General features: G+C 35.0%; 1 protein-coding gene across 1 annotated transcript in view; it reads left to right on the top strand.

Moving 5' to 3' along the window:
• Positions 1–18,223, top strand: part of Hk (potassium voltage-gated channel subfamily A regulatory beta subunit hyperkinetic) — a 491,003-nt gene that overhangs the window by 372,708 nt on the left and 100,072 nt on the right. Inside the window, exon 2 of the mRNA XM_069835985.1 lies at positions 15,216–15,448. Within this exon, the coding sequence (XP_069692086.1) occupies positions 15,216–15,448 (233 nt within the window). The remainder of the gene's footprint in view (positions 1–15,215; positions 15,449–18,223) is intronic.

The raw sequence follows: 18,223 nt of genomic DNA, 5'->3' as shown, positions 1-18,223 counted from the left end.
ACAGGCAGGGTTTGGAATTGAACGGGCTACATCAGCTTCTTGTCTATGCAGATGACGTGAATATGTTAGGAGAAAATACACAAACGGTTAGAGAAAACACGGAAATTTTACTTGAAGCAAGTAAAGCGATCGGTTTGGAAGTAAATCCCGAAAAGACAAAGTATATGATTATGTCCCGTGACGGGAATATTGTACGAAATGGAAATATAAATATTGGAGATTTATCCTTCGAAGAGGTGGAAAAATTCAAATATCTTGGAGCAACAGTAACAAATATAAATGACACTCGGGAGGAAATTAAACGCAGAATAAATATGGGAAATGCGTGTTATTATTCGGTTGAGAAGCTCTTATCATCCAGTCTGCTGTCCAAAAATCTGAAAGTTAGAATTTATAAAACAGTTATATTACCCGTACTTCTATATGGCTGTGAAACTTGGACTCTCACTCTGAGAGAGGAACATAGGTTAAGGGTGTTTGAGAATAAGGTGCTTAGGAAAATATTTGGGGCTAAGCGGGATGAAGTTACAGGAGAATGGAGAAAGTTACACAACACAGAACTGCACGCATTGTATTCTTCACCTGACATAATTAGGAACATTAAATCCAGACGTTTGAGATGGGCAGGGCATGTAGCACGTATGGGCGAATCCAGAAATGCATATAGAGTGTTAGTTGGGAGACCGGAGGGAAAAAGACCTTTAGGGAGGCCGAGACGTAGATGGGAGGATAATATTAAAATGGATTTGAGGGAGGTGGTGTATGATGATAGAGACTGGCTTAATCTTGCACAGGATAGGGACCGATGGCGGGCTTATGTGAGGGCGGCAATGAACCTTCGGGTTCCTTAAAAGCCATTTTGTCTTGTCTTGTCTGTCTTGACACAAATAACGGTCTGCAGTGTCCCTTCATTGATGAATTTGTTATAATTCTAATAGCTTTTTTGTAACATAATAGTTTTATTAACATGAGTACTATTACCCCATAAAAGTAGTCCGTAGTTCTGCATAAACGATCGATTTTGCACTACCTTACAGAAAGTAAAAAATTGAATATTACAGTACTTTCCCGGTCTATTAGGACTGTGAAATTTGCCTGTGAAATAAACTTTTTCCATTGAAATCATTATCTATAGATTGACAAATAGAACTGAAACCCTGACCGAGTTACTACGTGAGCTCTGGCTGTCTTGGGGAGGAGCAAGTGAAAAAGCACGGGGGGAAGGGAGAGAGTACTATGCACTTTGTACTTGCAGGTCCACTCACAGTTTGTCAAACCTGGTAACAAAAGCATTAAAAGGTTGACTAGTTGCCTGCAATGCTAGCATAATGGAACCTTCCTAGCCGACTTCGAGGCAAAGATGAAGAATCCGTTATTGTGGTAATACTGGAGAGTGGTTCTTCCATTGGTCGCGATGCACACACACACCCTCTCAGATATTTACGTGGTGATTGGTGACTGAATGACGAGGAGCGAGGGAGAGAGAAGAAAGAAAGAGAGAGGTTCCACAAGTTGGCGTGTTTTACGGGGTTTCACTTGAAGTTGTCAAACTATACTAGAATATAACCTTTTAAATTTCGTGCCTTTTTTTGGCCCAATGTGTATAGCTACATGTCATATTTATGTACAGGAACTTCATTTTCTTTTTACTTCAATTTTAATTGTACCTGAGTCTTTGAATGTACTTCACTCCCACTCCCTCTACTAGTAAACTTCCAACCGTTCACCACACAGAACCGTCCCTGGGCCATTTCTGGAACAGTACGTTCCAGAAATATTTTCGCGTTTTCCAGTGACGAAAGAGCTTTCAATATTGAATCATAGTTTCGCACAGGTACTGTCGACCGTTTGCCTACGTCACATCCCGATTTCCCCCACCTGCTTCTGTTCGCCCCTCTGCAAAGTTTAGTAGCTGGGCTGTCTTAGCTCTTTTCTGAAAACATTAATTTCTGTTAGGAATTGGACATCTACGTAATATTATACAACTGTTTAAAGTAACTTAAATAAAATGGCCTCTTTAAGTCATTAACTGTCACGTGATCCCCCCCTTTCTACGACCCTGCGACAAAACCACTTGAACGGACAATAGATAGCATTTATAAGTAATTTTATCTTTTCGGATCGGGCAGAACTGAAGATTAAATTTACAGTACGTAAGGTACTCTTTTATAGAGTAGGTATAGAATTATTTCAACATGAGTTACTCGGACGAAGGACGAAAATGGTAATTGGCATTAGGTACCTTAGTCTATAGTGCGATAATATGCACAAAAGAATTGAAGAATTGAAGCCTGTATCGAAATGAACGGCCACCATTTTCAAAAATGTGTTTAAATATCCATATTGTGATTATTTTTCAATTTCACTTCGTTCTCTATATTGTACGCTAATGTGCTGTAAAAGTACAATACACACTGCATAATTAATACGTCCGAATGGATAGCTCAATTCTTGAGTAAAAACACTAAGTGTTAATACAGTACTGTATTTTGATTAAACAAAAACTTAATGAAAATTATCAAACTCAAAATTGCGATATTTCCTAGTTTACATAAATGGATGAATTACTTTTCTTCCCTCCTATACCTAGTAAAGTGATTTGTATTTTACGCCAGTATCATCGAACTCCAGTCTTGGAAGGGGTAGCAAGCGGTGTTTCCGGTTCTAGACCTTTAATCCGAATATATAGCCAGGTTAATATTAAAAATGTTAGTAAAAATAAAATGATGTCCCTGTATGTGTACTGTACATGTAGGTTGTAATGGAAAATTAGATTTATTTATTAATTAGGTTTTTTTAATTATTTTATTAATTTGTGTGTAATTAAGTTACTATTGCCAATTTGCAGTGTAAATAAATACATACATAAATGTCGAAGTAGCGTCCAGATCATATTGCGAGACTCGGAAATTATCGTCTACTTAGAATACATCAAGAGTTCTGAATCAAGCTTTTCATCAACACATTCCACTCAATGTCGGGGATCGGATCGAATGCTTTCAATGTTTATAGTCCACCTGTCCCAAGTCCATAAGCCTTGAAGATAAACATTGTGACATAAGATCGTTACAGTCCGACGTCGAGGCTAAGCGTCAAGGTTCCTGGCACCTTCAGCGCCCCCTAGCGCTGTCTTCTTGGCGAGGCAACAACTCTTCATTCTTTGCTGTCATCCCACACGCCTTACTAGTCCCTGCTTTACGTATCTTGCAAGGTGACAGCCAAGCTCTCAACGGTTTTCACTCAGTCTAAGATTCAGTGGTTCTCTTATGTAGCCGGCTTCCAGCGCCGGAAACCAGAGATCATATCTAAGTGCACTACGTTCGAAAAAAACTGCTTTTTTGTGACATACTTCGCGGTCTAGCACTTTTTTTTATTATGTAGTTTATTTTACGACGCTTTATCAACTGCAATGATTGTCTAGCGTCTGAGTGAGATGAAGGTAATATTTGTTTTTACTTGGTTATTTAACGACGCTGTATCAACTACGAGGTTATTTAGCGTCAATGGAATTGGTGACCGCGAGATGGTATGGGTATTTGGCGTGATGAGGCCGAGGATTCGCCATAGATTACCCGATATTTGCCTTACGGTTAGGAAAAACCTCGGAAAAAGCCCAACCAGGTAATGAAGGTAATAATTCCAGCGAAATTAGTCCAGGGTGCAGGGCCGAAAGTTACCAAGCATTTGCTCTTAACGAATTGAGGGAAACTCCCAGAAAAATCTGAACCAGGTAACTTGTCCCAAACAGGATTTGAACCCGGGCACGCTCGTTTTACGGTCAGACATGTTAAGAGTTACTCCACAGCGGTGGACACACATATTTTCTCATGTCGGGATCGTTATTCTCATTCAGGTGTAAAGTAAACCCTCAGTCTTTGAGATAACTTGATGAGAATGGATGCAAAATATCGTGTTTATTATTATGACTAGGGATCAGAAGTATTTGCACTGTAAAGTAGTAACTTACTGCTACTTCGTATATATTTAACCTAGTCCCTACACACGTCTGTAGATAAAATGACATCAACTATATTTCGGAAGGCGTGGTGTACATTATGGTTCAGAAAGCATGGTTTGAAACTTTACAAAGTTTAAATAATCCGGTCTTCATTTAATAATAATGTAGCTAATCGGCGATGTATGCATTGGAGGGGGAAAGGAACTGGCCACCCTTCCCTATTATCTCCTGGCCTGGTTACCTGATGAGTGATGCCTTATTGGTGTTACTTTTGAGATTCAAACCTGTCTTCGGACAGTTGACTAAACAACATCATCATTTAATAATACCTGAAGTAGACAAGTAGTCACCTGTTGAACCGCGCTCCGAGCTTAATATATATTATGTAAGCTACCTTCATACTGGTTATCAAAATACGCTGTGTTTAAATTTGTTTTGTCTTCTTTAAAGTGTTAAGTACAGCTTAAGACTTCAAAAAATATATATATTTTTTCAAAACATTTTTTATTTATTGCTCAAATTACTCCAGTATATTTTGCTGAAAAAAATGTCAATATCTGCAATAGTTTTTTAGTTATGATTTAAAAGGCAAGATGCTGCAACTTCAGTCCCTCCTCACAGTGGATAGCAACACTCCCACTCTGGTAAATGTTAATTTTTAAGCAATATTTCTCATTAACTTAGAAAGCATGATGGAATATTCAGATTGTCAATTTCTATAAATGAATACAATATAATATTTTATTACTCAGTCAATGACAAATCAATGTAAAATAATGACTTATTTTATAGTCATTAAGTTTATATACATGAATTACAAACTTGCGAACGTTTTCGCCTATTCAGGCATCCTCAGGCAGAGTTATACAATATCTCAATGTCACATACGTAGCTATTGATATTGTATAACTCTGCCTGAGGATGCCTGAATAGGCGAAAACGTTCGCAATTTTGTAATTCATGTATATAAACTTAATGACTATAAAATAAGTCATTATTTTACATTGATTTGTCATTGACTGAGTAATAAAATATTATATTGTATTCAAATATTTCTCATACCAGCTGATGAGCAAGAATTTGGAGATAAAATTTCTCATACCGGTAGCCATCTTAGTAATCAGCGTATTCCGAATCTCACCGGTCCGGTGGCATCAATGACGTCACGTTGCAGCGAAATAAGGAACAAAACTCCTGGAAGGATCGATGGCTGTCATGGCGACTGTACAAGTTGTTATCTGTGCTAAGCTAGCAAAATTTTGCGAAATTTTCGTACTCCCATCTCTTTCAAAGAAAAGATAGCATAAACAATTTATTTCTTGAACCAGTAGTAATAACTGGTCCGTTGACATGTTCGCTCATAAGCCATTAACATGTTGTTTTTACGTTCTGCTCATTACAAACAATACAGCAGAACTAAAGCAGAACACACCGCCATGACACAACAGTGCACGATGTTATTCGTCTGCTAATTCCCGCCCTATACAAGAATCAATCAGATTCACTGATGGCGGCTGATGGAGACTGCCACCACCTCTGCAAGTTGATGGCACCGGTGCGACACCGGTGGAGCATCAATGACGTCATCGGTGGAATCCGGAACACCGTGATGCCATCGGATTGCTCACCGGTGAGATTCGGAATACGCTCAAAGGCTGTTTGTTTGTAAACACAAGAACGTGATTTTTAGTTTCAAGAAATTATAGTCCACGTAAAAATATATGATATTATATGATACAAAATCACTTCTCTATATTGGATAGATTTTTTGATAAAAAAAAATCTTAATCAGGTAACTTGTTCCAAGCAGAATTTGAACCCAGGTTCGTACGTTTCACGGTCACCGTTACTCCACAGTGATGGACTCAACAGTTATTACTACCTAATAAATCACATAAAGAAAATATGAAAACATCTGTCTTTTGTTTTTTTTAATTAAATGTGAAAAGAGACACCAAATATTGTAACTTTTCTTGTTTCAAACACCATCCCATACCAACCCCCAAAGTAAATGCATGCACTGCCCTATCACACTGTATATTCTTAGATAAACAGATATGTTTATATGTACATAAAATGGTAAATGTTCATAGGTGTATATATATAATCTCTATTGCATACATTAGGCCTAATATTACAATAGAATATGTTTATGTTGTTTCGGAAGACTTATTTGACCGTATTAATTTTGAACCGATTTTGCTGCTACATATATGAAGAGGAAGCAGTTGTTTGGAGTAGCTACACATAGGCCTAAATGGTCCAACGGTCCCTTCAGGTCACAGTAATTTGCACAAAAGATGAAAGCTGTATGCAGTTTCTAACCGTTGAAGATGTTAAGAGGAACACATTGCATAATACCAAAAAGTCTGTTTCTTAACACATTATTAGTGTGAAATTCTAAAATCTAATAATAACTAATTTTATTAATACTCGTATCATGTTGTATTAACTCTGCCAAACATGTGTTTAGTTTAGTTTTTTTGTGAAAAAAAAATATGTTTTAACATTCGTGAGCACATAAATCCACTACATAGATCTCTGATGAGGGGAAGAGGGAGGAGGCAGACTGCATTACGTAGGTTGGAAATATACTTTTCTTTTTCTTTGTCGTTACTTTTAAACTTAATGAAATGTGGGATTACGCGAACCTTTAGGGGGTTAAGGTCATTATGCAGGAAGTAGTAACTAGTTAAAAGATTCTTTTTGTATGAAACAAGTCTCAGAGCTGCATGGCAATGAATTCTTAAGTCCAGACCGAATTTTGAACGCATCCCAAGGAAAAATAAAGTTCCTGGCAAAGGTTCTAGCTGCGCTCTACTTTATATCACACCCATATCTGTTACAGTCCATCTGTCTACAATTCCATTTGTGCCTTAAAGTGTTTTGAAAGAAGCAGATCGACATTTTTTATTTCTATAACTTTGTTCTTCGGGGCTGTTATATCTATGCAAAACGCGGGGTAGGCAGGGTGTGCGGGTTGCTGCAGTGCCGGGCGCTCACGTTGGAAGGCCGCCAACTGCACCGTCGGAGCTCCTGTACCGCAGTAATACCTCACAGTAATTACTTTAGATTTTGGCAGAGCGCGCTGCATATCCAGCCCGGCGCGAAGAAGAGAGCGGCTCCCAAGTTATCTCTTGTAAGGAGTAGTCGAGGCGCTTGGCTTAAAATCAAGGTCGTGTGACATAATTCATACTTTTCCATTATTCAGCTTTTGAACTAGACAAAATCACACAGACAAAAGGTGGGCAAAGTTCCGACTGGAACTTGTAAAAGACTTTATAGTGCATTGTTGACAACAATGTGGGTATGACGGAGTATTCGCGAAATTATGTCGGTAGAGCTTGTTCTTCGTGACATTTCCGTAGGCCTAAAATGTCATGTCATTTATTCATTCCTACGTCCTAATAATAAAAATTAATGCCACGAAGCTGACACATTCTATCTTATTGTCAGTGTCACACTTTTTGCAACAATTCAGTTCCTTTTTAACATGTTGCCTATGATACAGGTATCACTGCTTATAGTTTATTTTCTGGAACTATTATTCAAAGTGTAGACAGAGTGCATGAGAACTATTTATTTATTTATTTATTTATTTATTTGTTTATTTGTTTATTTATTTATTTATTTGTTTATTTGTTTATTTATTTATTTATTTATTTATTTATTTATTTATTTATTTATTTATTTGTTTATTTATTTATTTGTTTATTTATTTATTTATTTATTTATTTATTTGTTTATTTGTTTATTTATTTATTTATTTATTTATTTGTTTATTTGTTTATTTATTTATTTATTTATTTATTTATTTGTTTATTTGTTTATTTATTTATTTATTTATTTGTTTATTTATTTATTTATTTATTTATTTATTTGTTTATTTGTTTATTTATTTATTTATTTATTTATTTATTTATTTATTTATTTATTTGTTTATTTGCTTATTTGTTTATTTGTTTATTTATTTATTTATTTATTTATTTGTTTATTTATTTATTTATTTATTTATTTATTTGTTTATTTGTTTATTTATTTATTTATTTATTTATTTGTTTATTTGTTTATTTATTTATTTATTTATTTATTTATTTGTTTATTTGTTTATTTATTTATTTATTTATTTATTTATTTATTTATTTATTTATTTATTTATTTATTTGTTTATTTGTTTGTTTATTTATTTATTTATTTATTTATTTATTTATTTATTTATTTATTTATTTATTTATTTATTTATTTATTTATTTGTTTATTTATTTATTTATTTATTTATTTATTTATTTATTTGTTTATTTGTTTATTTGTTTATTTATTTATTTATTTATTTATTTGTTTATTTATTTATTTATTTATTTATTTATTTATTTATTTATTTGTTTATTTGTTTATTTGTTTATTTGTTTATTTGTTTATTTGTTTATTTGTTTATTTATTTATTTATTTATTTATTTATTTATTTATTTATCCGTTCGTTTTTCATTAATTCATTCATTTACTTACATCCATTTAACTATTTATCTACTACTATTTAATTAATTATTTAATTGTTCATTTATTCATTAATTTATATTGGTGGAGTTAAGGCCATCAGTCTTTCTCTTCCACACTGCCAGAGACACAAATATAAGCACAAAACTAATGGCCGGTTTCTCCAAGCATTGTTATAACATTTATCGAATGTTGAACTCTAAACCGTTTGTTAAATAACTTGTAGTTTTTTCATGTCTTCAACACTATAGTCCCGTCGCTCTTAAATTCCGGCAGCCAGTCACGTTGCAGGCCGGCTACATTTAAACGTGTGCATCTTGTGATTCGCTTATGAAGAAATTATGCATTTCTTAAGGCTCGATAAATACTTAATATAATTCAAATCAAGATTTCAGGTATAACTCCCTGTAAAGTTGATTTGAATAATTTCGAGGGAAAAAATTGTTCCGGAGCCGGGTATCGAACCCGGGACCTTTGGTTTAACGTACCAACGCTCTACCACTGAGCTACTCGGGAACTCTAACCGACACCGATCCAATATTTCCCTCTATATCCACAGACCTCAAAGTGGGCTGACAACCGTCAAGCAACCAACTTCGAGTGCACACTAACTCCGTGTGACTTAAATTGTTTTCTGTTAACGAACAGTGACGTGTATTATGCACTTAATATAATCGCCCGCCATTTTGGCTCTTTCGTTGGCGTTCGCAGAAAGCACACGAGGACGTTATTTGCCGCTCAATTATTTGCTCAATTACAGTGCGTTTGATTTATTACCACAGGAGCTACGACATGATAATGTTTAACGGTGTGGCAAATAGATTCCTCGTCTGGTAGCTCGGCAACGAAAGAACAAAAAATGGCGAACGATAATATCTACCAAGACTTTATAGAGCCTTCACTTCCTAAGACGTAAGCAAATAGGAGGAGTCACGCCGGGAATAACAGCGTCGCGAGTATAGTTTGGCTTAACAGATTGTTAAGTGTTTGTGTGTCTCTCTTTAAGAAATGTTTCGTGAATGACGGATAACATAATATTTAAAAGACACTTTGGGAAGCTAATATAGGGAAGATAATAATTCAAAAGTGATCTGATTATCATATTGGCTGCTTATTTTAATGCTGAGCTACTGATGAATATTTTGAAAATGTGGGATCTCAACGTGGCAAGATAACTAGGAATGATGATTTATATACTATGCATGATACTCAGTTTGTAACAATATATATTTTCAAAACAAGTAGGCCTCAAAATTTTACAAGAAATTAAAACCAGACTTGAATATCCTACAAACAGAAATAGACCACTTACTGCAATTCAGCATCTACTATTGATTCTATGATACTGGCTCTTTTCAACTAACTATAGCCGATGTCAATAGTGTTTCAAAATACACAGTGAATATTATATCAAAAAGGTTTCAACAAAAATTGCTTCTTTGGGAAGTCATTATGTTAGCATTATTATGCAATAGTAGTCACCTACTGTATAACTTTCATTGTCTTCTTCTTTACCGATAATGGTCTACTGAACCAGGTTATGACTTTATTATGATTTTACATATGTTTCATGACTTACTTTACAATACAGAATTTAAAGAAAAATATCAGCCAATAAAAATTGCCATATATGTGTAAAATCATTACCAGCTGCTATTGAGTGGTTAAAATAGTGTTAACGCTTGTTACAGTTAAGTATTGGTTGTTTTAAACAAAATGATGTTGAAAAAAATGTAAAATACATTAACAAAACGTTAGAAATAAACAGGATGTTTATTAACACAAGAAATTAAATACAAAATAATAATATATATATTAGTATAGACTAAATACAAATAGAGTTAGCAGTAAAATGTTAGTGTTAGTAAAAAACAATAAATTATGAACAGAAATCATTTTCTAGCACATCCATGAAGTAGTAAAACTCATGCTCAATAAGCAAGCCAAACACACTTAACAATGATACACATAATTACAAGAAACAAAGCAAGGGTAAAATTTAATGTTTAAATTCACTTTAAAATAATACAATTTTAATTTTTACAATTTAACTTTTACAAATACATGAATACGTATTGAACAAATACATATTCTTTAAAAATAATATTCCTAACGGCATACATTTTTAAGTCTGAATTTATCACCGCTACATTGAAGTATTATCCATGTGCCAGGATGATCAATTGCGCACAAACGAAACAAAGAAGCAGCAGTTGAAAGTTGGCGGCACCTTTCCACGAGTGCAACTGGGACCTGCATTGTAACCGATTAAAGTCTGTCTTACAGTTTATATTTCCATTATAAATGTCATGTGTCTATGTAATTCGGTCCTATTCTGATGTCTTCTTTTATATTTATATTTTTTTCTGGAATATTTCAGGTGTGTTTTTGGCACGTATAATTAAGCTACTATCAAGGGATTCAGGAAATGGCTGATCACTATTATTTTGTGTTTTCTTGTTAACTGTTACAATGATAACAGTTTGGCCATGAAAGTATTAGAGACTGATCGAACTCCATCTTCCTTTTGTGATTATTTTGGAATGACTCCAAACATTTGGGAGTATGGCCCCTGGATGCACACTGCCCGACATACAGCAGCTGGAGTCGTAACTACTCTCGTCTCCGTCGCTTCACTTTGATTTCTGCCGCTTTTAACCACATGGCGCGGCCATAAACGAGATGCTGTCATTAAAATTTAATTGTCGAAGAGGAGTAGCGGCCCGACTTGGAGGAGGAAATTGCAAAAACCTCATCAGGAAATCGCCAGGATAACACGATATTCGGGTGAAACTGTCGCGATTCGATTGAGCGTGGGTGGAGGGATGTACGGGGGGAAATAGGAGAAGGCTGCTGTGTTTGAAGGTGAAAGTTTCCGAACCTCGATACTGCGGGAACCTGATACAGGGGTAAAGAGGGAAGCACTCAAGTTGCGATGGCTGGAAATCGGATTCTCACCCCATCCCCAGCCCAACAAAGAGTGTAGGCGTGTTTTTATTCTACTGCAGTAGAATGGAACTGTCTGAATCCCAGGTTCGAGACCTGGTTATTTTGAGACATAATACTCGCTGCTTTTTTCTAACAATATTATTTCTGGAACACGACTTTCTCGGCACTTGAAAGTGAAAATCACAACAGGAGACTATTCTTCTATTGTGTTCGAAGTGTCGCCTCTCTCCGTCGGAAACACCACCTTCGAAGGGATGAAAAGGTTTTAATCCAAAGTTATATTGCATATTTCAACAGAAGTTTGTTTGTAAAATACAAATTTCTTTGCCGGATTTGAGAATAAATAATTGTCCCAATATGAACACGACAAGTAAATACCGTAAATTAATTGTTTCTGGATTTTTTTTCGATTTAAATTGAAATAACTGTTGTATTTAGGTAGCTTGACCGGTGTTATGCGCGAACATTTGAGTAGGGGTGATGTAGAGTGAATCAGTTATAGGTCTCGCAAGCAAGGAATACCGACGGAAGAAATGCGAATGAAACAATGCGATAAGGAAGAACGGGCGACAGGAAAGGTCACGAGATAGCTTGAATGATATTTAAGAGTATAGTCGGAAGAAAAATGACATCGATAGAATCAGTCTTGCGTTGTGATAGTTACATTACGACTTTAGTTTGTTGCATTGCATGTGAATACGTGTCTTGTATCGCACGGTATCATTATTTCATTCGTAAACATATGTTGCGCGTTTAATTAGCTTCAAATTTTTATCTTGCTACGTTCTTTATTTCCACAGCGATGTCCTCATTTGTTCATCTTCTTGGAAGAGACAGTACTTTCATCGGCCCGCACCTCTCGCTCCCTCGGCGTGCCTACACACACACGTCAAAACAGACAGTAATGCCACCATTGCTTTTCGGTAATTGTTCCTTGCGTGAGCTGTACTCAGCATATTCAGTCGGGCAGGAGGAGGAAGGAGGAGAACTGTATGCATGCTGACGTAACTTACAGCTATATTGAAAAACATAGATCACGTACCTTCACTCCATGGGCGATAACAGTTTTTCATTCACTGCTATACAAACACTCGTACTTAAAACAATGAAGCCTTCTCGTTTCATTCTTCCACTCACAATAAAATAAACTACAGTGTCTTTATTGGTTCCATAACGATTGTAATGTGTTTGCAGTAGTTAATATATTACGCACTAGCACGAGAGAAAGAAGTGAACTCTACAGGAGTTTCACAGCGATTAACCTATACACCCCTTTTTTCCTTGTCAGTATCAAATGGACTTTCCTGGTTTACTTCGCATAATATTATTATGACCGACCAAGCTATCTAAACTCAACAGTACATGGCATTGAATAATGAATAGATAATAAGCTTCTTGTATGAATTTGAACACGGATCATCATGACGAGGAACAGGACTAACAACGTAATCTATTATACTGACGGCAATGAATGTGTAATTAAGACCAAGTAGAAGATAGCTTGACCAAGAAAAACGCGTATATCAGTATTAAAAACATAAATTTTAAGAAAAAACACCTAAAGAATGTGACGGTTCATAAAGTACCTAACTGTTTTTCGTTCTCTAGTTGTATGATTTTACTAATTAGTGCTGAGTTAAGGTCATGCTGTCAATAGTTGAGTTGAAGCACTAACTGAATTTCGAGTCTGTTACTCAACACTTTATTGAATCCCTGATAATGATTGGTTTATTTGTTTGTTGATTGCTTCTGTGATAATTCAATAATTAGAAAGTTGATTCATTGAGTCGATGATTGGATATATTGACGAATTTGGGGAGTTATCTTCGTGAGTTAGTGGTTAGTTGAAGTTTGTGATTGAGTTGATGACTGAATCAACTGATCTGGAGAACTTATGAGAGGTTTGATTTGATGACCACATGAGTTGATTAGTTGATAATTGAGAGGGCTGATGCTTGAGTAAATTGGTTTGTTTGTTGAATTAAAGATTTTATGATTTCTTGAGTAGACGAATAATTCAATATTCAAGTTGACGATTGAGTATTGGTTTGTGTTGTTGAATACATTAGTTGATTAGTTCATTTAATGATTACATGTGTAAAGTAATTGAAGACTGTACATAAAAAGAGTGTGTCAGTATATTTGAATATTAGTTTTTCCAAAAAGATTCTATGTCCTTGGCTTAGTCCACTAAGAAAATTTGATAAGTTCCATTGGAATTTTATTTAAAGTCAAGCTTTTCCCACAGATGTGCAAAATATATTATTTTACAGTACTAGTTGCACAAGAAAATCCTGTTTTTTTTTTAGAATTTTTCTCTTTGGCACTTATAGACATTTTAATATCTAGTCTTCAATTATTATTGATTACATGAATTGGTTGGTTAGGCTGTTGATTACATGAGTTGATTAGTTTAGTTGTTGACTACATGAGTTGATTAATTTAGTTGTCGATTACGTGAGTTGATTATTTCAGTTTCTGATAACGTCAGTTCATTTAGTTGTTGATTACATCAGTTAATTATTTCAGTTCTCGATTACATGATTTGATTAGTTTAGTTGCTGATTATATGAGTTGAATAGTTAAGTTGTTGATTACGTTAATTGATTAGTTTAGTTGTTTATTATATGAGTTGATTAGTTTAGTTGTTGAATACATGAGTTGATTAGTTTAGTTGTTGAATACATGAGATGATTAGTTCAGTTATTGATTACATGAGTTCATTTAGTTGTTGATTACATGAGTTGATTAGTATTGTTGTTGTTTACATAAGTTTCTTAGTTTAGTTGTTGATTAATAAGTTGATTAGTATAGTTGTTGTTGATTACATGACTTGATTAGTATAGTTGTTGTTGATTACATGACTTGATTAGTTTAGTTGTTGAATACATGAGATGATTAATTCAGTTGTTGATTACATGAATTCATCTAGTTGTTGATTACGTGAGTTGATTAGTATAGTTGTTGTTTACATAAGTTGATTAGTAAAGTTTTTGATTACGTAAGTTGCTTAGTTTAGCTGTTGTTGATTACATGAGTTGATTAGTTTAGTTGTTGAATACATGAGATGATAGTTCAGTTGTTGATTACATGAGTTCATTTAGTTGTTGATTACATGAGTTGATTAGTATAGTTGTTATTTACATAAGTTGATTAGTATAGTTGTTGATTACGTAAGTTGCTTAGTTTAGTTGTTGATTATATGAGTTGATTAGTTTAGTTGTTGAATACATGAGGTGATTAGTTCAGTTGTTGATTACATGAGTTCATTTAGTTGTTGATTACATGGGTTGATTAGTATAGTTGTTGTTTACATAAGTTGCTTAGTGTAGTTGTTGATTAATACCTATAGTTGTTGATTACGTAAGTTGCTTAGTTTAGTTGTTGATTACATAAGTTGATTATATGAGTTGTTTAATTTGTTCATTACTTGAGTTTATCAGTTCAGTTATTGATTATGAGTTGATTTGTTCAGTTATTGATTGCAGGAGTTGATTAATTTAATTTTTGATCATACAAGTTTTACTAAGTGAGCTAATTAATTGATGACATAAGTTGACTAGTTGAGTAGAGGATGAAATAGGCTATTGAAATAAGTATATGATAAGTTGAGTAGATCGTATTATGCGAATTAATGAATTTCACTTCATGACTTGGTGAGTTCATGAGTTGATCAGTCAAATTAATGATCGGGTGAATTGATTAAGTGGATTTATGTTCAGTTAAATAGACTACTTCGCGAATGAGCAATACTCTAAGTGACTTGACGAGTTGCAGGGCTGGTGAATTGACGAGTTGTTTGTTCTTGTTTCAGTTGCAGAGCCCCCATCGCGAGCCTCGACTGCATGGAGGAGTTCCAGACGAATGAGCACCTGACGCAAGGCACGCCACAGACCAAGCAGGAGCTCCTGCAGAACCTGGCGCAGCAGACGCCTCTCACGGCGCCCAACCACGGCCCCCTGGTCACTCGACAGTCCTCCGTCACGCCCGGCCTGAGGTACAGGAACCTCGGCAAGAGTGGTCTCAGAGTCTCCAACGTAGGTCTCGGTGAGTGTACACAAACTCCATAATCAAACGTTGCCAATTATTTATGACGTGAATAAGTTTAGTCCAGTAAGCTACTATGTGCCATCCCAGACCGACATGTGTTTAGACCAGTTTTGTCGCGCCTATAATTTCTAAACTACATGACATATTCCAATGAAGTAAACGGCAATCGACAGACGAAGGATCAATGTATTTAACGTGGCCTTGAGTTGGAGCGGGTGACGTCATCTAGTGATACGCGGGAGGGCCGAATTTGAGGCACGAATTGACAATAGAACGTTCGTAGTGGTGTCAAACGATTTGTAACGAACCACACTGCAGTCTCAGTTGAGCAATAATTACTAGTCGACAAGTTAAATTGGAAAAATTTTAGAGTGTGGTTGAGTGAAGAGAGAAAATTCAAAATGTCAAGGAATATGCAGCGAATATAGGAACGAAAGTATAAGCAACGGTAGCAAATTATAGGGCAAGATGATTACTATAGCAACTGACATGTTTACTCTTAGTTCATACAAGATGGCGACCGTTATAAATAAAATTATACATAACTACAAACGTGGGTGTATTTCTACATTCTTATACTTTATATCAGCGATGACCAAACTCGAACGGCAGTGATTACACGCGAGAGACAGTCTATGAAGTAAAGAGACGGGGGAGAGGTACATGGCATGAAAACTACAACCAGTGGTGGTTCGTGCACTAACATTGAGTTCTTCATCAACCTGCTAATAAAAATCGCAAGCTTTGCTGTATCAGTAATGTCACTACTGTCATCAAGAGCCAATAAAATAAATATCAATTTTCTTGTTTTTCTTTTTAATATTGTTCATGAACACAGTCAGAAATCTCCTGAATTCTCTTCTGGGTATTTAGTCGAGAAAGCGCAGTTTTTCAAAATTAATTAACAACTTTCATTGGCCAAATGATTTCAGCCACCTTGATCATTGCGCTTTTATAAAACTCTCCTTCGTTGGAAGGCTTAAGAGAACGAGCTATTTCGTTTGCCACTAGATAGTTGGGTTCCTTACATTTTATTTACGTCACCTTTCTCTTCATGATAATGATTTATGGCTGATTTCAGTTCTCGGGGTTTAATAGCTCGTTTCATTACTACACTAGCACGTAATATTTAATCAATTTCTCTATATTATTATTATTATTATTATTATTATTATTATTATTATTATTATTATTATTATTAAATAAATAACTCGTAAATAACTGATAATAGTCATCAAAAGATTTTAAAAAAATTAAATAGAGATATAGCGTAATCTAGTTATTATTTTATCCTTCAAGGGAAGATGTAGAGCTATATATTCAGGCACGTATATAAGAATTGAGACTCGGAATCCAAGAGGGGACCAATATTTAATCACTTTCAAAATTTATTTCTCATGCAAAATAATTAGTAGAAGCTTGTTGCCATGGTTATATGAAAAGATGTACAGTAATGGAGATGTACTTACGAAACAAAAAATAATTAGTCAGAGGCATTTTGTAGCAACAGCAAACATTTTTTTCAATTTCCCAAAAGTTTGATGTAATGGACTTGGGCCCCTCTTGGATTCCGGGTCTCAATTATGGTAACACTGGCTGATAAATAATAGTAATAATAATAATAGTAGTAATAATAATAATAATAATACGTGTTATGCCTGTGTATTCAGCAAAATGCTCTGTAATGTCGCTTCTATATACTACTACTACTAATTGAACCGTTGAGCAAAGCAACATATTACATTTTCTCCGACAGAACAGCGAATAAATTCCTCTTTCCATTCTGTTCGAAACCTTCTGTTCCTGCTAGAGACAAAGGGTTTGTAGAGCGACATGGTACCGACACTGCTTACCTTCAGTATTTGAGCGAGACAGAGAGCAATGTACAGGAAACTCCCCTTACTAGTATGAATGTCTTTGATTACACGATGTAATCACGATACCCAGTTTGGTCACCGCTGCTTTATATTCAGCATTCCATCCAGAGAGAAGCATCCATGCATAAACCTTGCCATTGTCCTTCCGATACAGCCTACCCAGATTATTTTACTGGAGTCAGTGATTTGATGAGTTAAATTGGTTATTAGGTTAGGTGATTTTATTAGCTTTGATAATAATTAACTGAATCCATTAGTATTGTTGATTAGCTTAGTTAACTTTTTGATTGAGTTTATGATTAAGTTTATTACATGAGTGTTGTTGATTACATAAGTCAATTAAGTAGATTAGCTGAGATAAATGCCGAATATACAGGATGTAGGTACAAGTAGTGACAGGGCACCCATTATCATATTACTCGTAGTTTGTAGAATTGCTGCTGTGAGAGGTTAGAAGCAGTGTGGTTTTACTGAAAAAGAATATTGGTAAAATCCGAGAATCCGTTTTATGCCATGCTACTTTGTAGGCCTAATCAGTTGCTGAACGGATAACTTGGCACTTATACCACTTATTCCTATCCCGTAATTAAGTTTCTGTTTATTTTTCTTCTTCTTCTTCTTCTTCTTCTTCTACATCATGGAATTAGGCCTCAGGCCTGTTTCCACATCAAGAGATCGAGTCTCTCCACCTTGCCATCGGACGCCCAACATTCCTTCTACCTTTAGGTTGGTAGTGGAGTAGAATCAGTGGAAGCCTGTAGGGTGGCATTCTTTCTATGTGCTATAGCCAGTTAGATCTTAGACTTTGAAGTCTTCCTGTCAGGTTAAAAATATTTAATTCTGTTCTGATCTCTTCGTTATATTTCTTGTCTAATAATGTACAGCCTGCTACTGA

This window comes from Periplaneta americana, chromosome 9, assembly GCF_040183065.1.
Source record: "Periplaneta americana isolate PAMFEO1 chromosome 9, P.americana_PAMFEO1_priV1, whole genome shotgun sequence".
NCBI classification, from domain to species: domain Eukaryota; kingdom Metazoa; phylum Arthropoda; class Insecta; order Blattodea; family Blattidae; genus Periplaneta; species Periplaneta americana.
This window is presented reverse-complemented; position numbering and strand designations above follow the sequence as displayed.